A 22146-nucleotide genomic window follows, 5' to 3' on the forward strand; every position below is an offset into this window, starting at 1 on the left:
TCCTTTCAGTACACCACGTTAAGCGCGCGTTTGCATTCATCAACGCTGTTTATTTACTTTTTTCCCTGTTTCCCTGAGGGTCTAGAAATTAAACATAATTTGAAATCTCTGAAAGTTCACCGCTTGTACTTCCTAGTTTCTACGAACATGCTATCCTGTCACGATTCTACGCTCAAAGAGGACATTTCAATTAGGAATAACTTCGTAAATCGTATATATTAGTTCACTCAGCCGCAGCTATTTTATTTTCTTACCTTCTGCATCCGTTTACGTTAATTGTACATCTTTGTGATTGATTTTTTTTTTCAAATTCAGAAACTGCAATTAACCAGCTACTGCCAAGTGAAAGGAAAGCATGGAGGAATGTCGGATTCAACGGAAGACGCAAGGCAGTGTCTCACAATTTCACGGCTTTCAAGCTCTCTTGCCAGGGTTAAATTTCCGGCACCCACTTGGGCAGTGAATTCGGTTGAAGGTTTTGGTGTAAAAGCTATCGTCTTCGCAGAAGCGGCTGTTTCTTACGGTGTAAGAAACAGTTTGCCAAATGTTTGCAACAGCTGTTTGCTTAATGAGAATATTGTAGAGTTTTTTCAGATGCTTTACTGGCCATTGGGGATTTCTTGCAAGTGCTTTGAATAAAGGTGTTTTATGCATGTACAACGTTTTACTGCCATTGTAGAATGTACATCAAAAATATTGTAATTGCGTTTTCAATGTGCGCGATGCAGTAATAGATGTTTGTGCAGTAATAGATGTGTATATGGACACATACACACACGCGCACATAAACATACACAAACAAATTATATATCACAGTCCCATAACTACCCTCTTTCATATCCAACAGTTTCACTACCCAGCACGTCCCTTGATGATCTGTCCCCAGTAAAGCAATTTTATTTATTGTGTATCGTCCCTCAGGCCAAAAAGCATTTGTTAGGGCAGAGGCAGTAACCGTTATGAATTAAACTGTACAAGCACAGAAAATGTGACGGTATTAGTGAAGATAATTCGACTGCCCTAAACTTAGTGCACAGATGGAACAGGAACAACTGTAGCACTGGCAACCACTTGCATTCTTTAATGTACTGCGTTAGATTGAAATATACCGCAAATATAAGGCAAGCAACACGAGAAAAATATTTTAAGAAATGTACTTCATTCCTTACTCGCAAAATATAATAATAGACTCTTCCGAACAATTCCATTGCGCAATTCGTAGAAATTTCTGGCATCGATCTGACAAGTGTGCTCAGTTCGGACCATGGTGAATGAGCCTTTTTAAGAGCCCATTTTTAAGGCATATTCGGATGCCTTCAAGCCCGTTGTATCCATTGGGCCTAAGCGCTTTGGAACCGGCCGCGCGCCCACTCGCGATAAGCGATGAGAACGTCTCCACGCCGCTTACGAGCAGTAAATAAGTAATGAAAGGACACAACAAAGCTTGCCGAAAATAGTGGCAGCAAACTTCCTCTCAACCTTGCACACCATTATCCCGGTATCCCGGCCCATCGCTAGGGATTACTGCGCGTAGAGCAACGAGCAAATTTTAAATGTACTGACAAGATTTCTACACTGAAGGCAATAAAGCTGCGTGCTGCAATTAATACGCTTGGGGGCTCCGCCTACACGTTCAGGCAAACCGCGCGACAGATGGCACACGTTCTGCGGCAGCGTGGTTAAGCCCCCAGACACTAGTGCCATCTACCGGCCGAGCGAAAAGCGTCGGTGTGCCGAACAAGATGTGGCCGCTTTGCCGGGCGCACTGTCAACACCTAAGCTATTTTTCTTACACCGTGATGTAGACTGAGCCACATCGGAGGTTAAAAAGGTTACAAAATACGACTCCACAAGCAGTTCACAACCTTTTCTTTTTTATAATATTGTTGTTCGTAGCTTTTACTATGTTAACTAATAAATGTCATCTTCTCTGAAATCATCTCTTCAGTGCTGTTTGGTTGTCTGGGGACCTTCACCCTCGCTGTGAGCCAGCGCAACCTGTCCTACCGCCTGCACAAAGCGATGATCCGCAGCGTCCTAGGAAGTTCTGTGGGCTTCTTCGATGCGACCCCGAGGGGTCGTGTGCTCAACCGCCTTTCCACTGAACTGGACTGCATCGACTCGCGTCTTTTTCTGGGCTGCAAGCAGCTGCTGCAATCGCTCACTGCAGGGATCGCGAGGATTATCGTCACTGGACTACTGCTGCCGACGGCAGCAGTTATGGCAGCTTTGGCTGTCACATTCTACCTATTTACAATGGTACTACCCAGTGGTACTTCCCATAATATTTCCGTAGAAAATAAGTAAACGAGACATGATCTGATAAGTAAACGATGATCTCGTTGGTAATAATACTCTACAGGCTACTGATTTAGGAATGGTCTGGTTAATGCTATTGCGAACATTCTTGAGATAGATCTGTTGTGCCATTACAGCAAGATGCTTCCATCGATGGCGTATACGTATATCGCGGCTTTTTAACTTTGTTTTAATATTACGCGAAGGTACTGTTCAGATTATTTGATGGCATGTCGAAAATGTTGTAACACGCTGCACGATCTGCCACTTTATGAAAGCTAATTCGAATGCACCCTTACTAGTTGTTTCCTTGCGGGTAGCGAGCACTCAACATGCGCTGCAGCTGCCCTTGGCTGCAATTTTCATGTCCCTGAAGTCCACTAATCTAATGCTGCTAGCTTCAGTGAATTTCAAATATATCTTAGTCTCATCAGTGGTGGGTTTGTTTATTTTTGAAGCCAGAAGCTTCATTGCTTTTAGCGGCTCGGCGCAGAGAGAGAGAGAGAGAGAGAGAGACAAAAAAGTGTGAAGGAAGGGCGAGGTTGTCAACAACACGCAATTCTGTTTCGCTTCCCTTTGCAGGAACAGGGGGGTTAGGGGATGGAAAGAAAACAAGGAGAGCACACATTCAGGGTACCGCTTTATCATGAGGTGCCCATACAAAGTACAGTCAGTGTTGCATAAGAATAGGCGGTCGACTTCTACTATTTCTGTCGACAACTTCTATGGTAATGATGTTAGAGCGGTGACAAATGTGTTGATTACGTCTTAGCTCGAGTACTAAGTATCAGCCATCTTTGGGCGCGGCATTAGTGCATTCACCAAACATCATCTCTAGAGTCTTACGTTAGCTCCGCTGTGTCAATAATTCACTCAAAGCACTAAGCAGAAAATTTCCACAGCTGTTTATCAAAACTGACCCTGTTGACCCTTAAGTACAGTCCGCTGTACTGTACTTAAGTGGTGCCGGACATACTTCGGCAGGACCGCACAATCTGCTAGAAACTAGCGTGATTATTCATATCGGCCGTCGTGCGTATAAAAAACTGATATACGAGAAGCATGTATAAGGCATGCACACTTACATTTTAAACATCCTTGCACATTTGAAACATGCGCTATGACAAGCAGGTAGGGCAAATGGAGAGGCAATCTTTTGTCATTCGGGCCGGCGTTTGTGTCTGGAGAAGACAGGAAAGAGCGTAAGTGGCCAGGAGATTGCTCGTAACTGCGAATATATGTGGAAGTTCAGAAAAAAAGGGAAGATACTGTGAGATTTGCGCATTCTTGTTTAGGCTTTTGATAGCTTCTCATGATGGCTAATGAGAGAAGGAGGAGGGGCAGCGCTCAACTAGTAGCATAGAGCTTGATTCGTCAAATGCTGTACTAAGGTCATGGTTCGTGGCAGGCTTCTGCAGAATTCGTAATTGACCTAGTTTTTTGTAGTAGCCACTGATCTCACACATTATCTTGAGTTAACATAAAGAGCACGTTCCTATATTTCGCCAAATATTGTTACAGTGGTATGTCAGCAAAATTCAATATGAACTAGCTTAATGAGGGACTTTTTCCACACAAATTTGAACGCTACCTCATTCACTTGTTTGCTAATTACGGCTGAGCAGCAACAAAATAATTGCTGGTGGTTTGTCTCGAGTGTGACTCTCCAAAATGGCCAAATAATTACAGTCGGTAGACTGCGCAGAGCACATATCAACAATGCCTCTGACTTCGAAAATTTGCAGTAGGACGAAATGGTACCGGCGTTCTCGTTCCTGATACGAAATAAATAGAAAAAACTAATTTATCGATTGAAGCTGTCCGGTCATTTACCGTCGGAGTGCCGTCTTATTTGTGCTAAATTCCCTGCTATCATTTTGTAGGTGATTGTGGCCAAAGCCTCGAATGCGGCGCGCCGGTTGGAGAGCGTCCAGGTATCGCGCCTTCTACATCATGTGGCCGAGACACGTGACACGCTGAGCGTGGTCCGCTCATATGGCGTCGAGGACCGCTTCTGCGCACATTGCTACCGGCTCGTGGACGCGGCGATGACGGCGCTGTTGACGCTGGTGGACTGCCTTCGTTGTTCCCGCTTCCTCGGTGGACTGTGCGGCTTTGTCGTCATCCTTGCATCAGTCGTTTTTGCCATTCTTCCTCCGGGGCGCAGTCAGAACGTTGCTGCGGATGCAAGCTCGGTGGGACTTGCACTTAGTTCATCTATGGGGGTGAGTTGTCCTTCTCCTTTTCAGCGTAAGTTTACACACGTTTTTTTAAAAATTTGGCGATGTGTTCGCTGATGTATTAGACTCCCTGTGGAGTACTGTAGACACAGTCAGGCTCAGAAATGAAAGTGGCCATGCATGTTAAGAACCAGCGATGGTCGGTGTGTGCGTTAAGTACCCACAATGGTTGGAGGCCGTACTTGCTGCGCAGAAACCTGGCCTGAGGTCGCGGAACCACCGGTCACGGCTGGCGCATTTCGATAGGGGCGAAATGCAAAAGCGCCTATGTACCGTGCGTTGGTGGGTGCACGCTACAGAACCGCAGGTGGCCAAAATTGATCCGTAGTCCACAATACGACGTGCCTCATAATCATACTTTGATTTTGGCACGTAAGGTCTCATAATTAAATTTATTGAATTTTTGATTATGTGGACCTGGTGGGCTGCAGTTTTGAACGCAGCGTGCCTGGTTTGCGAGTGACGAAATTGGCTGGGTAGCACAAGTACTGTCCGCATTGCGTTACGGTGTCATCGGACGGTACAGCCGGTCTCGCTTGTTTCGTTTGTGTGTACACTTCTTATTTTATTCGGGTGTTTACTTGCGGAAAGGGTACCTTCGTTTGCTGACATTGAGCTGTGTCTTATCTCGTCAAGAGTGAGCCCCGCGCTCGAGTCTCTAGAACTACGGGTGGTGTTATTTGTTTATTAAAACTGGTACGCACAGGAATTTGCGTGACTTGCGATGGCGAATTTTCACAGGCAACTTACGCAAAGAGTAATGATCGGTACACACCGCTAAGGAACACGTTGCTTAAGGTACAAGTGAAAGCCAATTGACTGAAGTGGCATAGACTGCCAGATACAGCATGAATGCAGATAAAAAGTCGTGTTTAAAGATCGGTTGTGACAGCACACGGTGGTGTTAAGCAGATGAATGACAAAGAAACGACACAATTGCTGCCGGACATACCCCAACAGGGGCGTTAAGGGCCACGTAATACCCCAGCAGGGGCCTTTAAGGGCCAATAAATGATTATGATGATGATAGTTCATGTCTCTATGAGCAATATCCATGGGCGTGAACGGAAATCTTCGGAGACGCAATCGCGCCATTTACTGATAGCAACTGCCGGGAAATGTGCGTATGACCTATATGTTTGTCTGTGTCCGGCAGTCGAACGGCAGCCAGCGTGGGTACGCGCCAGAACCAGTCAGACTCAGTTTGTGCGTTCGTTTTATAGCCGCTTATTTATTCGTTTAATATTTTGATTCGTTGACTGCAAAATTGTTCAGAGGCCATGGTTCTGAGTTTACACGCGTTAAGAAAATGGACGCACATTGCGCCAGTCTGCCGTTGCGGCTTGACATCGGGCGACTTGAGCGGCAGCGCAGCGAACCTGTGTCTTCGACTACGCGCACGCAGTGTTAGCATTCGGCATAGCACTTTTCTTCTTTCGCAACAGAAGGCATGCTTCAAAGCCTCGCGCGCACGAAATTCTCCAAATTCTCACCACAGCGCAGCTGAGCGAGCTGATAAACCGCGCCGTCTTGCATTCACCAGGATGACCTCGCGTTTTGTACTACACGATTGTACTACGCGATTTTGTACTGCACGTTTGTACTACACGAAACTGGTAAAAGCGGCATGCAAAGCGCTGTTGACCGGCGCTTCCGCTGCGCCGCCTGGGCAGCGCATTGCGCCCGCAGAATCAAGATACGGCGCTTTCAGTTTTGATATCCTCTCGACACTTTTGTGTATGCGCTTGCTACTGCTCTATGCATTTGTCCGTTTAGAAATGCGCGTTGGTCACATGGGAAAACTTAAACCAGTGACAGCTTGTGGGGCTTTCTTGAAGTGTACAGAGGTGTTTTTTATTTCATGTAAAGATTACATTCGCAATGATAATAAATGGGTAAAGTTAGTTGCATTTACACTGCCTAATCATAACGGAAGCTTAAAAGTCACAATACTAGACGCCCTACAAATAATGTATGAATAAAAATACGCCTTAGAACGTGAAATGTTTGCCTATCATAAGGCGTCGTAGTGTTTCAGTAAATCATTAGCATCTCTGAACACAACTTTTGTAGTGCTTCAGAATAGTAGCCTGCATGCCCTGACTGCATGTAATTTACCATACTGCATTTTTTGTTGTTGTCACTTACGATGTTTACGGATAGCTGAAGTATCATTCTGACATTCTTGCGCGACGTAAGAGTAAATATTCCTAGATAATTTTAATAAACGAAATGACACTTTTAACAGACGATAAACATCTATAAACATTGCATTTTTTCGAAGCTTTTGATAAAAGAATGTCGTATTACGTTTTCTTTGTAGAACATAAATATTAGCATTTAAAGCGGGGAATAGCGTCTGCTGCATTTGATATTGATTTGACAATTTCGTTAGGAATAAAAAGGAGAAGCTCTAGGGAATTACGTCACACTGTTCGTTGGCCGCATTAGTAGGCCACTGTCAGGTATTGTCAGATTGGCCGCAAAGGTAAGCGATTAACTGATATAACGCGCCAGTGTATCAAGTAAAAGGTCACCCACTCCATTGCGCGAGGACTAGTCAACCGCGCCGGAGACACTGGAGACGAGTTGGACACCAGGGAGAGTCTGACTACTTACAACGATCTCGTTAAGGCATTTTACCTTAGTCACCGAACCTTCCCCCCACCTCACCCCAAGTTCAGCCGGGCGCAGGCTACCACCCTGCGTCTGCTACAAACAAATACGTACCCTTCACCCGCCCGCCTCCACCTTATATTCCCTGAAGTTTACAATACCCCCAACTGCCGGTGCTGTGGCACTCACCCGGCTACGCTTCCGCATATGCTGTGGGAGTGCCCAGCGCAGTACACACAAAGTAACACCACGACCCTCTCGTCGAGGTTGCGTGAGGCTCTGCGGAGCTCCGCCCTCGACGACCAAACCTGGGCGACCCAGCACGCCCGTGAGGCGGCGGCGAGGCAAGCCCTCGACGTCCCCTCATGGGAGGGTTAGGCCCGGCCACCTTAAAGTGCTGGTTCCGCAATAAATGTTTATTCCTCCTCCCTATCAAGTAAAACCACCAGATCCCGCAACATTCTTTAGAGCGTACCATTTCTTACTTGCGGAAGCTCACAAGAGAAAATGTGGTATTTCGGTACCAATTCCTGAATTTTATACTAGGTGCCCTTCAATACGGAGTTACGATACTTTTTTTTATTCTCGCAGATTTCCCTTCTTGTCATGGCAGCCACAGGTTCCGTGTTCTTTTTTGTCCAAACGTTTGTGTCATTGGAGAGGTGTCTGGAGTACACTCGGTTGCCCCAAGAGGTAAGTGTTATCAAATAGTTTTAGAAACTTCAGTTTGCGGCGAAAAATTGTAATGAAATTGCAACAAGACTACGGAATATTTGAACTTTGTAAATCACGTGCCAACACAGTCCTCCACTACACTGATATTTCCTGGTAGTTCCCAACAGTAGATGATGAAAAACGTCTGTACTTTTATTGAATTCTCTGTAAAAATCAAGCGCCCCCCCCCAAAAAAAATTCAATATATATAACCAGATGTACTTATAGTAATTAATTTCTACGTAACCAGACCACATAAAAGTGAGCGACTTCTCATTGGCTGCCCGAGTATTTCCTTTCGCAACGTTGATTGCATTTTTACTTGATATGCGTGTCAGAAATAGGAGGGGGGTGGTGCTGTCAACTGATTTGAAAAGTGTAGCTGCATCTCTATAAGAGTGTTAGAGGTAACTTTTGTTGTTTACTCAAAACAAAGATAGCAGACGTAATTTTTTTCACTAAACCAGGTTGACAAGCACGAATCACGGAGCGACAATACCCGGCGACATAAGAGAGGATGTGACGACAACCAGGTCATTTGCATTCGTCCACTAGATGAAACAATGTGGCCCTCTGAAGGAAAGCTCGAATTCGACAACTATTCTGCGTCCTACAAGCCCGGAGTCCTGCCAGACGTCCTCACCGACGTGTCTTTTGTCGCACGTCCGCATGAGAAGGTGGTTTGTTTGTTTTAAAGGTTGATATGCAGCTTCTTGAACGCACTGGTCACTCATGAAAAATTTTACGTCTTCTTGAAGGGGATAGCAAATTGGTTGTCAGGGTAGAATATCCCTCAGAAGAACAGATATTGGGCAAATTAGCAGGGTTGCATTTTTCGAAACTGTGGAAGTTCAGACAGGATGAGGTAATTATGAGCGTAATTAGAGAGGTGAGGACGAGCGCGGACACGCAACTGATGTATATATATATATATATATATATATATATATATATAGAAACGTCGAAAAGTATCCTCTAGACCACCTGGTCAAACTCGAACAAAATAAAACGACGAAACGCATATTTGCTTATCCCTCACGTGACTCACGCTTTAAAAGTATGTAAATTATTTGTCTGTTACATTGATGGCTGGTTGAGACACGTGTCTCAATATTTTCTGATATGAAATGCGTGGATGAGTTCCTGATTTATTTTTATTGCGATAGGAATTATATGGACAACCCAGCAGATTTTAGCCTTCCAACCGCCGTCGGTGTGGCCCTGCGGTTCCGCAAATATTTAGATATATGTATGGTATATTATATGCATGTCGTATTTACCGTATACGAATGATATACTATTCGACCACGAGGTTGCTCAAACCAGGTCTTAAGTTCTTGACTAAATTATTCCTCAGAACTTTAGAATGGCACCCAACAAACAAAAGCCATGAAGCATAATATTCACAGCGCATGGCCTTTATCTCAAATTTTTTCTCAGACTAATAAATAATAAATGTGCAAAACCACATTAGTGCTCGAACCTGAAAGTGACGTTATTTTACTGGCGCGGCTCTTTACGGGCAGCATCGTGGTGTCCTGTGCAGCGCCACAATAGGCCCTACACGGCGTGTTATAGATTTTAGGGGTGCCAGAAATATTCGCGCTGCAGCGTATGTTGCGGGGGCGGGACACGTCAAGGAGCCTCTCCTGGTCAAAATTAATCTGTCGTCCCCTACTACGGCGTGGCTCATAATCAAATCGTGGTTTTGGCACATAAAATCCTAGAATTCGTTCCTTCGTATGTCGCGTCCGCGGCAATCGGAACCACGTATAGTTGGAACATCATCCAAGTTGTTGAAGCGCAACGTCAAGCCCTTGATATCGCAGCCAGTGCTTCGCCCTTCTTCTCTCGTTTTGTCAAGAATTTATGAATATTTGAAGACAAGCTGGCAACCACGTCCTTGGAAGCGCTCCGATAGATAAGAATGGGACGCTGCTCCTAGCAACTGCTCATAATCCATCAGACTCTTCGTCGTCATCCTTGATTCGTCCTCTGACTATCGTCATGCCGTCGTTGTCTTATACTCAATACGCATCCCTTCTTGTACCGTCATTGTGATGCCTTCGTAGTCATTCCATCGCTGTCTTTATAGTTCGTCATCCGACTCTCGTAATTCCGTCGTCGTGACAGCTTCGCCGCCAAGCCATCGTTGCCTTAGAATCGCCTTCACACAGTCGTTGTAACATCATCCTAGTCAACCTATTGCCCTTGAACTGCTGACAAGCCGTTGTTGTCATAGCGGTGTCGTCGTACACAGTTCATCGTGCATTCCTTGTCATACCATTACGTGATGCCGTCGTGGTCGTTCCTTCATGGTCATTATAACTTCGTCACTCGACGTTCGTCGTGCCGTCGTCCTCATACTGCTCTCGTCATGCTGTCATCGTCACTCGGTCATCTCGATAACGTCAACGCTTCAAAAAACGTCCTCCTAGTGTGGTCATGCCATCATCCTAATACCGTTTTCATTGTTTCATCGACGTCATTCGTTATTCTTCATTCTGCCCTAATCATGCTATAATCATTCAATCGTAAATATGCCGTCATTATCATGCTTTCGCCGTGATTGCGTCGTCGTCGGGAGTGCAGTAGTCATGCATCCGTTGTGATACCGTCGTGGTACCATGTCATCCTGATACCGTGTGATATGTACCATGTCATCCTGATACCGTGTGACATGAAACCGTGTGATACCATGTCATCCTGGTTCTCATTCCGTCGTCGCCAAGCTGTCCTCATTACGCCATCGTCGTCATTTCAGAATCGTCATGTCAATGTTGTCATGCTGTCATTGTCATAGTGCCTTTCTCGTTACATCGATGTTGTTCGTTCGTCGTCATGCCGTGCTGCTCATGACCGAGCTTGGCAAATCAGCGCCATAGCAAAGTGGGCTGGTACCGGAGAAGGTGTGCGTTGCATGTAGCCGAAGCAAGCAAGTCTGAGAATGATTCTACAGATTCTAAATAAAGCTTAGCCGCTATGCTGGTTTCGCTACATTGCCTCAATTCTAACCACATTAACATCAACAGTTATGGTGAAATTTGTGCCGGAATTTTAGTTTTTTATGTTGTGCTTCCAGTTTTTCCACTTGGCTTCGTTGTTATTACGAATATTATATTGCGTTGAATTTCATTGGCTCAAACGCTGGTGTCAAAGAAACGGGGTACCACGACGCACAAAACGGACGCTTTGGCAGGTTAATGTATACACGTGAAGAACATGCTAAAGCAAATTCAATGTGCAGGTGCTCTGCACGTGCCAAATTGTGACTTAATGCAACATGCTCATAAAACTTGAAATTCATGCATTCTTTACTTATAGGCACGATGATCCCTGTATGGTAATAAGACACTATTCAATATCCGGTCAAGTCATTCTCATATAGCCTTCAATATCAACCACGATTTAATAATTAATTTGGTTGCGTACATCAGTTTCGCTTATTTCCGGTAATACTGGATCAAAACGGCATCACATGAACGCAATCAACAATGAGGGCTCGAAGCTAGGTTTGAGAATGCGTTTAACGGATATGTTGAACCTTTTTTTTTCTTATACTTTCAGCAGCACGCTTCCTGCACCTGTTCGCAATGCCTTGATCAGGTACTAACCAATGGGAAAAATACTGGCTCTCCCGTGTTTGAGAGTAGATGTAAGCATGAAATGGCTACCATAGGGTGTCTTTTGCTACCTGTGATGCCGCCGCCTTCAAGCGCGTTTCTTCTTGCAACATTGCAATGCGCTCAGCTCTCTCGCCACTTTTGAAGCTTGTATTGCCCGCAAGTGTTGGTGCCGTTGTAGGTGTGACCGCAAAAAACCCGTCTCGCACAAGTGAAGGAAAACGGCGGGAAAGGCTATGAATAATAGACCGCTGGTGAAACACGTGAGGCGCGCACCCGTGACACGTGACGGGAGCACCCAATCAGGAGCGGGTGCGCGCCGGGGGAAGAGGAAGGGAAAGAAAGGGCTTCGCGCGCGTTGGGTCTGGTCTCCTCTTCAGTGCATGCTCGGCAAATGGATGGAAAGGACGCGCTTTGTTGGGTCGGCGGCAGAACAGCCCGCTTTCGACGAGAAAAGCCGTCAACATCGCCAGGAGCAGGCTCGCGCTCGCGGTGCGGATCGTGCGTTCAAGGCAGCCCAAGCCCAGGCTCGGTTACAGCGGCAGGCAGCGGATCCCACGTTAAAAAGCCGTCTTACCGAAGCCCAGCTTCAACGAAGGGCTGCAAACCCAGACGCCAGGGAATTTAGGGGTACCACAAGCTTCGCGTGCGCCCCCGGGAAGAGCCGACGCATCTTTCTTCCTGTCACATCGAAGTGGTCGGCTGCAAATTTGCGGCCTTGGTCCCCTGTATCTGCCTTTTCAATGTCGCTATTGGAAATGACATAAAACTTCAGCGTACTAGGAGTTGCAGCTTGGGTGATTGTGTGAAGAAACATTGTGTGAAGAAACTCCGAAGCAATATTTTTTGTAACTTGTTTAGAGAGTAACATTAGTGTATGTAATGCGGTCCTGTAGAAAGTGTTGGGGGCCAGAGACCGCATTTTCTTAAGTTTTGACTGGTTGTTCAGATGATCTCGTTTTATTCTCGCAACTTGCTGGCATGTTCTCGTTTTGAGTGCCCGGATAACAGCTCTGGCGTTTGGCTCAATGTCAATTGAAGGTCGCTGACAACGGGAGCTAAAAGCATGTTATGCTTAAAAATTTGCTCGACCCAATGGGGCGGAAGTATATGGAGCCCAACCGTGACACGTGGGGCCTTGCTTGCCAATTTCGCTCGGGCCGTCCTTGGGGATTGACAACGGCCTTACATCAGCCAATTAGGGTGCCGACCTAGAGCCGATCATTGCTGCCAGCCTGGCTGACCTCAAACCTAGGAAGTCCCATGACAATTTGTAGGTCGGCTCATGGCTGGGCCTACATCAAACCTAGCATCGCCCCTGACAATATGATGGTTGGCCCATGTCTGGGCTTACATCGAATCTGGCATGGCCCACGAGCATTTGTAGGTCGGCTTATGACTGGGCCTACATCGAACCTAAGATCCCAGTGACAACAATCAAGTCGTATGGATCTCTTATGAACATCCACTGCGAGGACATGAATATCCAAGGGATGTGTCGAATATGTCCTGCGGACGTCTCTCACCTGACCATACCCTCCACGGTGGCTTAGCGGCTATGGTGTTGCGCTGCTAAGCACCAGGTCGCGGGGTCAAATCCTGGCCGCGGCGGCGGGAGGTCGATGGGGCGAAATGCAAAAACGCCCCTGTCCCATGCATTGGGGGCACGGTAAAGATCTCCTGGTGGTCAAAATTTATCCGGAGTCCCCCACTACGGCGTGCCTCATAATCAAATCGTGGTTTTGGCACGTGAAACCCAAGCATTCATTCATTCTCACGTCACTGTGTAGCTGGACTTTACGACATTCCTTGCACGTAAGCGAGGGACATCATAGGGACATTCTGCGTATATTTACGGACATGTCAGGTACTTTTGCTCAGTGTTCGCTATACCATATGCAATGGGCGCCGCTCACACATTAAGAACAGATACGTCTTGTGCACGCATGACGCGCTCACGCATTTGTGCAGAAGTGCAGCATGCTCCTCAATCACCTAGAGCTTCTGCCAAGCGCAAGTGACTTATTGAATTAACTAGAATTTTCACATGAAATTGCTTCAGAAAATTCCTAAAGTAGGACGTACACATGAGTTGCGGACATGATAGCTTGGCATGGTATTTCAAACATGCGAGAAAGTATAATCCTATTACGAGTAAACTCAAAGATAAAGCCTCAATTAGAGGAGCAAATATTCACGCGTATGTCGAAAAAGGTCCATACGGGAAAAGATTAGGATATCCGTGATATGATATCTGAAAGTAGACTTCCATCGAATCTTCTATTTGTCTAGAAAATGTGCGTGGACATTGGGGCACGATTCGGACGACGAAGTGTTTTACTGGAATGGCCCACGACAAATTGTAGGTCGGCCTATGCCTGGGCCTATATTGGCTTAGATGGATTTATAGCATGTCTTATACTTATGAAGCAGCGTATTCTTGGCCGATAGCAAGCAAGCATGCATCCTGCTCGCTGTACAGCATGCACAGCACAAAATATGCCGCACCACAGAGAGCATATTCTTTCAAACATTCATTTGAAGACAGTTATCTTAGAAAAATCACACAAAATTCTGAAGCACATGCCACATAACCCTGTGCACATAGACCAGAACAATCGGATCACTGAAACCCCGTTACCAAAATATGAATGCTCATTATAAGAAGATTGTGTATGTATCTGCTTTGCATTAAAGGGAACGCAGGGAACACTTGGTGCCATTATAAATACCGTAGTAGAGAAGCAACTATACATGATTCGAAATGACAAATAGGCAAGAAAATGTTTATGAAAAAAGAATGTAAATACATTATGCGGCTCAATAGTTTCGGAAAGGCAATATAGTGCACTCAACTAAGCTATGAATGAACTCCTTATTCATATCATAAAGTAGAAAAGAAGCACTTGTCATTCCAGAAAAATGTTGAGTCGAATATAAGTTACGTAGCAGCGAAAAACAGCCTGATGCTCGGATCGAAAGGCGCGAAAATAGCTTTTGAATGCGCCTGATACAGTGCGTTGGCAATCTGCTTCGGCACGACGTAGTTCGCACTTCGCATACCAAGCTGTCGCAGCCGGCCTTAGAGACTGGTTGTATTTCAACCTCGGTCCAATGTCCTTTTGCTACTCATGTGCCGACGAAGCTGGCAAACAACCTTGGCGAAACGTTTTTTCCTTTTATGACAAGCCACGAAAGTGGGCAGCCGACCTCCTTCCTCCCAGCAGTTTTCCAACCGCCGGCAGTCGGCCAATTCCCTTTGCGCAGGTGGCAAGACTATGGTCTCTTTGAGAATACGGCACACTCAAATGTCCATACAGCAAACCCACCTTTAGCAGAACACCTTTGCTCGCATATCTTCATTATTCCTGCTTACGAAATCAGTGAAACAAGCTGACGAAGGCATTTATTATAGGCCATAAAATATTTCTCAGAAAGGTACCTCTCCAGATACTCATAGGTGCAATGTTATCCTGTCAAAGTTGCTAAAAAGATTAGCTGCAGAGAAAATGCGCTCGGCTGGGGCCTTGTCTACGCATTATATTTTCACATGCTTGTGCTGAACCACTACTGAAAACGATAATGTTTCAATTTTTACGTGCTGCGTACAGCTTAATAAAGCAGGCTTGCGTTTCTAGAAATACGTGCAATAATAATAACAAAAGGTAATCAGTCGCATGAAACGTATCTTGTTTGTTACCCTAATTACAGGAGCTGTCATCGCATAATAATAACGCATGCAATACTTAAAACTAAGCACTTCGCACCCTATAAAGCATAAGAAAACATATGTTCTGAGTTTTCTGCCGGCCTCGACTGCGCTTCCTTTCTTTTGGTATACATTCTGTAACTCTAATGGTCCATCGGTTATCCGTTCGACGCATTACAAGGCCTGCCGAGCTCGATTTTTTCCTCTTAATGTCGGCTATCCCCGTTTGCGCTCTGATCCACACCGCTCTATTCCTGTCTCCTAACGTTAGGCCTAACATTTTTCGTTATATCGCTCTTTGTGCGGTACTTAAATTGTCCTCGAGCTTCTTTGTTAACCTCCAAGTTTCTGCCCCATATGTTAGCACAGGTACAATGCAATGATTGTACACTTTTCTTTTCAACAATAGTGGTAAGTTCCCAGTCAGGATTTGGCAATGCCTGCCGTATGCACTCCAACCCAATTTTATTCTTCTGTAAATTTCTTTCTCATGTACAGGGTCCCCTGTGAGTAATTGACCTCGATAAACGTAATCCTTTACAGACTCTAGAGGATGACTGGCGATCCTGAATTATTCTTCTCTTTGGCCAAGGCTGATTGAACATTATCTTTGTATTCTGCATATTAATCTTCAACCCCACTCTTACACTTTCTCGGTTAAGGTCCTCAATCATTTGCTGTAATTCGTCTCCATTGTTGCTGGATAGGACAATGTCATCAGCAAATCGGAGGTTGCTGAGATATTCACCGTTGATCCTCACTCCCAAGCGTTTCCAGTCTAAGAGCTTGAATACTTCTTCTAAGCATGCAGTTAATAGCATTGAAGAGATTGTGTTGCCTAACCTCTGTCTTGATAGTTAACTTTCAACTTTTCTTGTGGAGAACCAAGGTAGCTGTGGAATCCTTGTAGGTATTTGCCAAGATATTCATGTATGCCTCCTGTACTCCTTGATTACGCAATGCCTCTATGACTGCGGGTATCTCTACTGAATCAAATGCCTTTTCATTATCTATGAAAGCCATATAGAGAGGTTGATTGTACTCCGCAGATTTCTCGATTACCTGATTGATGACATGGATATGATCCATAGTAGAATATCCCTTCCTGAAGCCAGCCTGTTTTCGTAGTTGGCTGAAGTCAAGTGTTGCTCTGATTCTGCTGGAAATTAGCTTGGTGAATATCTTATGCAATATTGAAAGGAAGCTAATGGAGCTATAAGTCTTCAATTCTTTAACATCTCCCTTCTTATGGATTAGTATAATGTTGGCGTTCTTCGAGCTCTGTGGTACACTTGAAGTCGTGAGGCATTGCGTATAAAGGGCCGCAAGCTTTTCAAGCATGATATCTCCTCCATTTTTGATTAATTCGACTGTTATTCCATCTTCTCCAACAGCTTCTCCCCTGGTCATGTCTTGCAAGGCCCTTCTAACTTCATCGCTAGTTATAGAAGGAGCCTCTGTACCCTGTTCATCACTACTTAGAATGAAATTAGCTTGGCTGCTCTCGAACTGTACAGGTCAGTGTAGAATTCTTCCGCTGCTTTTACTATGTCATCGAAGTTGCTGATGATATTACTCTGCTTATCTTTCAGTGCATACATGTTGCCTTGTACTATGCCAAGTTTTCTTCTCACTGATTTCATGCGGCGTCCGTATTTTAATGCTACCTCAATCTTTTCTACGTTATAATTTTGAACATTCCTTACTTTCTTCTTGTTGATCACTTTTGACAGCTCAACAAATTCTATCTGCTCTCTCTAGTTTGACACTTTCATGTTTCGTAATTTCTTTATTAGGTCCTTTGCTACTTGGGAGAGCTTACCTACTGGTTGCCTTGGTGCCTTACCTCGAACTTCAATTGCTGCTTCATAGAAGAGCCTAGTTACGGTTTCATTCATTACCTCTATGTTATACCTTAATCCTTCTCTTCTAAAACGGCATATTTGTTTGTGAGTACCAGCCTGAATTGGTCTGCTTTCACCTTTACTGCGTCTAGGTTGGCCTGTTTCTTCGTGACTAACTTTATTCTTTCTCTCTTCAAATTAAGAGAAATCCTAGACCTCACTAACCCTATACTCGCTGCACTTTACCGTACCTAACACTTCTATATCTATCACTACGCTGGTATCGACAGAGAGTATGAAATCTATTTTATTCCTTGTTTCTCAATGTGGGCTTTTCCAGGTCCACTTCCTGTTGCTGCACTTCCTGAAGAAGGTATTCATTATTCGGAGCCCATTCCTTTCCTCGAATTCTACGAACATCTCTCCTCTAGTGCTCCTAGAATCGATGCCATAGATGCCAATTGCTTGCTCACCAGCCTGCTTTCCCCCCACTTTTGCATTGAAGTCGCCCATGATTACAGTATACTGAGTTTCCACCTTTATCATTGCTAATTCAACATGTTCACAAAACTGTTCTATTTCTTCATCATCGTGACTGGAGGTTGGGGCGTAAGCTTGTATTATTTTCATTCTATATCTCCTATTCAGCTTTATTAAGACGACTGCTACCCTCTCATTAATGCTGTAGAATTCATCAATCTTGCCCGCTATGTCCTTATGGAGTAGAAATCCTACCCCGAATTCTCTCTTATCTAAAAGACCTCTGTAGCAGAGGACGTGGCCGTTAGTCAGCACTGTATAAGCCTCACCAGTTCTAACCTCACTTACATGACATAGATATGGACACGCAACTCGGGAGCGTAAGGGAAACAAAACAACGCTTATTCAACACTGTGATGTCTATTTCCTGCGGGAAAGGCCGGGAAACATGCGTGGCTCTGCGAAAGCTCCACACGTGTCGGCTTGATGTGATGCTCAGCCATTTGCTTGATGAAGGCAATGATAGCTGCCAGATGGCACCACGATTGTATACGACGCCTCAAATTGATGACATTAATTGGTTTTGGGTGAGATAATTTTCATAGAGGTCAACATAACGTATGATCCCATGGATCTTATGATCTTAGTCCTTGCGGTACTGTCTCGTCGGGTGTGGTGAACTGCTTGTAAAAGGTTCCTTTATCTGGTTGTATTGCAGGTGGGCATTGTCGGCCGCACTGGCGCAGGCAAGTCGTCGCTGCTAATGGCTGTTCTGAGGGTCCTGAACGCATCTGCTGGAAGCATCCGCATCGATAATGTCGACATATCGTCGGTGTCGCTGCGCCGGCTACGATCTGTTGTCACCATCATCCCGCAGGTGAGCAAAAGGTTTGCTTAATATCACGCAATATAGGTGACACCACGAAAACTGTGTGGGGGTGGAAGATATGAATCCTGGAAGAGGAAAGCCCTTGCGAAGAAAATTATGGCGTAAAGATTTTTTTTCAAGCTTTTTGTTGGTACTTAGCTTTTGGGCTAAGAATGCAAAAAAATGTTTTCAATAATTTTGTTGTGCTTATTTGCATAAAATAGGAAGAGCCATGTTTAAAAACATAAAGAAAAATAATGGAAGCAACCAATGTTATAATTGTACATTACCACATGTACAGCCTCCCGCATTTTAAGCTACATCGCGCGAGCGTCCATCACGCGTCATTTTAGGGACATTAAGTGCCGATAATCATTGGGACCGGCAGAAGTACTGTCAAGTGCACTAAGCACTCTCCTGTGTAAGACTCGTCAATTGCGATGTTCCTTTCAGGAGGACGTACGACCAAATTATAGTGTTTTCGCGCGATATAGCTAAAAATGGGGGAGGCTCTACATGTGACCCATGTACCACGCTAAAATATGCCAAGCCTTTAGATAGAATTGAATACTTTTTAACTGTGTTGGTACGTATATTTTGCCCATGATAGAATTCAAGACGTTGGCAATGTTTTTTTTTCTGCATAGCACATTTTGAAAAAAATATTACCAGTTTCCATATATCAACGGGATACATAATTATTTTGCTTTCCACAATAATGCCGACAAATGTCAGGGTTATATATTTCAATCACTAAACGTATCTGGCAGACCACGGTGGTGAACTATGGAACGCTGTTTTCAAGAATGTGTGCTGGCAAGCACTTATGCCTTTTCATTTCTGCCGCAAGTTTTCCGGCAGTATATTGAAATTCACTGTGTTATCAATCATTGCAAGATTTCGAACAGGATCATAATCGCCTTACGTATAATATGTTCAAGCAACTTACAAATTGTGGATGTGGATGTTACAATTTTAGGTCATAGCAGTGATTGAGTAATTAGCAGCGTTTCTCAAAGGAGCCACACTTTCGACAATATTTCACTCTATTTGTTTTTATTTATTTATTTATTTATTTATTTATTTATTACAAATACCTACAGTGCCCGAGTGGAGCGTTATCGTAGTGGGGCTTATTACATCATCTATAGGCAGTAAGAAATAGTGCCTATAGATGATGTATCTGTTAGTGAGGATGGTGTCCTGGCGATGCTTGTGAATTTAGACATCAAGAAATCACCTGGTATTGATGAGATTCCGAACGCGTTCCTAGTACGATATGCCGAATGGTGCGCGAAGTATCTAACCCTATTATTTCGCAAATCATTGACTCGTGCGGAACTTCCGGACGATTGGAGATTTGCTAAAATTACTCCTATACCTAAAGCGGATGACCATTCATCACCTTCCTCATACAGGCCTATATCGATTCTATGTACTTCAGTGAAATTGCTTGAACATATTATGTTTAAACACATATCCTCCGTTATTGAGAGCAATGACCTACTTGACCACCTGCAACATGGATTTCGTAGAGGAGTATCTACAGTAACCCAACTAATAGTAACAATACATGACATTGCTATGGCATTAGACAGACATAATTCGGTGGACATAATATTGTTGCGCGAAAACGTATATTTACAAGTATTTACAAAATAGGCGAGTAGCACAGGCGTAGCAGCAACCAGCCAAGATGGCGAGGAGCAACCTCTACTTCCTCTTCCTCCGTGCCGGTCTAATGCTGACCTCTGCTTCGGTGTCGGTCTTCTTCTTCTGTCTCGCGTAATTACCCCCCGGGCGAAAACACGCGCACCATCCGGGCAGGTCAGAGTGCAGCATCAGCGGACGGGTGATACGGCTTCAGCCGGGCAACATGAACTACGTCAGTCTTGATCGGCGCAGAAGATAACATTGGTTGTGCCGGTGCAATCTCATAAGTCACGTCGGTAACTTGGCGCAGAACGCGATAAGGACCATGATAGCGTGGTAGAAGCTTCGCGGAGAGACCAACGTGTCGAGTTGGCGACCAGAGGAGCACTAAGGATCCAGGAGCGTAACATACATCCTTGTGACGGCAATCGTAACGGTTCTTTTGTGACACCTGCGACATCTGAAGGCGGTCACGCGCGATATGACGCGCAGCGTGCGCCCTTCCGATGGCATCCTGTGCGTACTCCGGTGGTTGTTGTGGGGCGGCTGGTAGTACAGTATCCATAGGTAGTGTCGGTTCCCGGCCAAAAAAAAAGGTAAAACGGTATCGTGGTATCGTGGCGTGACGAATTATAGGCAAATGTGACAAAGGGTAATGTAGCATCCCAGTCGCGGTGGTCGGCGGAAACATACATGGACAGCATGTCGGTTATAGTGCGATTCAGACGTACGGTGAGGCCATTCGTCTGAGGGTGATAGGCGGTGGTGACTTTGTGTTTCGTGGAACATGAGCGTAGAAGGTCATCGATGACACGCGACAAGAAGTAAGGACCGCGATCGGTGAGCAGTTGACGAGGCGCTCCGTGATGCAGAATAACATCGTGAAGGAGGAAGTCGGCAATATCGGTGGCACAGCTGGTTGGAAGTGCGCGCGTAATAGCGTAACGCGTGGCATAGTCTGTCGCGACAGCGACCCATTTGTTCCCTGATGCTGATGTCGGGAAGGGTCCGAGCAAATCGAGGCCGACGTAGAAGAACGGCTCTACTGGGACATCGATAGGCTGAAGAAGGCCGGCGGGAAGCGTCGGTGGTTTCCTGCGTCGTTGGCAAAGTTCGCAGCGGCCAACATACTTCTGTACGGAGCGATAAAGTCCAGGCCAAAAGAAGCGACACCGCACGCGGTCATAAGTGCGCGTTACACCAAGATGACCTGCTGTAGGTTCGTCGTGAAGCTGCTGGAGGACAGTAGTACGCATGTGGGAGGGCACCACAAGCAAGTGTTCAGGGCCTTCGGAGTATACACTGTGGCGGTATAAGGTTTCATTATGTAAGGTAAACATCCGGAATGACTCGTCAGGGGGCCCGGAACTGAGACGGTTGATGATGGAACGAAACGCCGGATCACGCCGCTGTTCATCGCCGAAATGAATTAACTGAGATATGGAAAGGACACATGCATCGGTGTCAGGGTTGGTGCTGTCGGGTGGATCCACGGGATAACGGGACAGGCAATCCGCGTCCTGATGTAATTGGCCAGACTTATGGATGACGGAAAACGAGTACTCTTGTAATCGCAAAGCCCAGCGTCTGATACGGCCTGTAGGATCTTTCAGCGAGGAAAGCCAGCAGAGCGCATGGTGGTCAGTGACTACCGTGAATGGGCGGCCAAAGAGGTACGGCCGAAATTTGGAGATTGCCCAAACAAGGGCAAGGTATTCACGCTCGGTAATTGAGTAATTGCGTTCTGGGGCAGAGAGCAGGCGGCTGGCGTACGCTATGACGCAGTCACGACCATGCTGGCGCTGGGCAAGGACGGCTCCGATTCCGTATCCACTGGCATCCGTCCGAACTTCCGTTGGGGCAGATGGGTCGAAGTGCGCCAACAGAGGAGAAGTCGTCAGAAGGCGGATAAGCGCAGAAAATGCCTGAGCTTCGAGATGGCCCCAGACGAAAAGCGTATCTTTCTTGAGAAGGTCGGTGATCGGACGGGCGATGTCAGCGAAATTTTCGACAAAGCGACGAAAGTAAGAAAATAAGCCAATGAAGGAGCGAACGTCTTTGGTTGAGCAAGGTGCAGGGAAATGCTTCACCGCGCGAATTT

The 22146-nt window shown here is 45.5% G+C and overlaps 1 protein-coding gene across 1 annotated transcript in view; it reads left to right on the plus strand.

Annotated features, from left to right (window-relative positions):
- Positions 1-22146, plus strand: part of LOC119459395 (ATP-binding cassette sub-family C member 3) — a 74697-nt gene that overhangs the window by 31887 nt on the left and 20664 nt on the right. Inside the window, exons 7-9 of the mRNA XM_049671693.1 lie at positions 1949-2259; positions 4182-4523; positions 18243-18401. Coding sequence (XP_049527650.1) covers positions 1949-2259; positions 4182-4523; positions 18243-18401 — 812 coding nt within the window. The remainder of the gene's footprint in view (positions 1-1948; positions 2260-4181; positions 4524-18242; positions 18402-22146) is intronic.

Source organism: Dermacentor silvarum, chromosome 7, assembly GCF_013339745.2.
Source record: "Dermacentor silvarum isolate Dsil-2018 chromosome 7, BIME_Dsil_1.4, whole genome shotgun sequence".
Taxonomy (NCBI): domain Eukaryota; kingdom Metazoa; phylum Arthropoda; class Arachnida; order Ixodida; family Ixodidae; genus Dermacentor; species Dermacentor silvarum.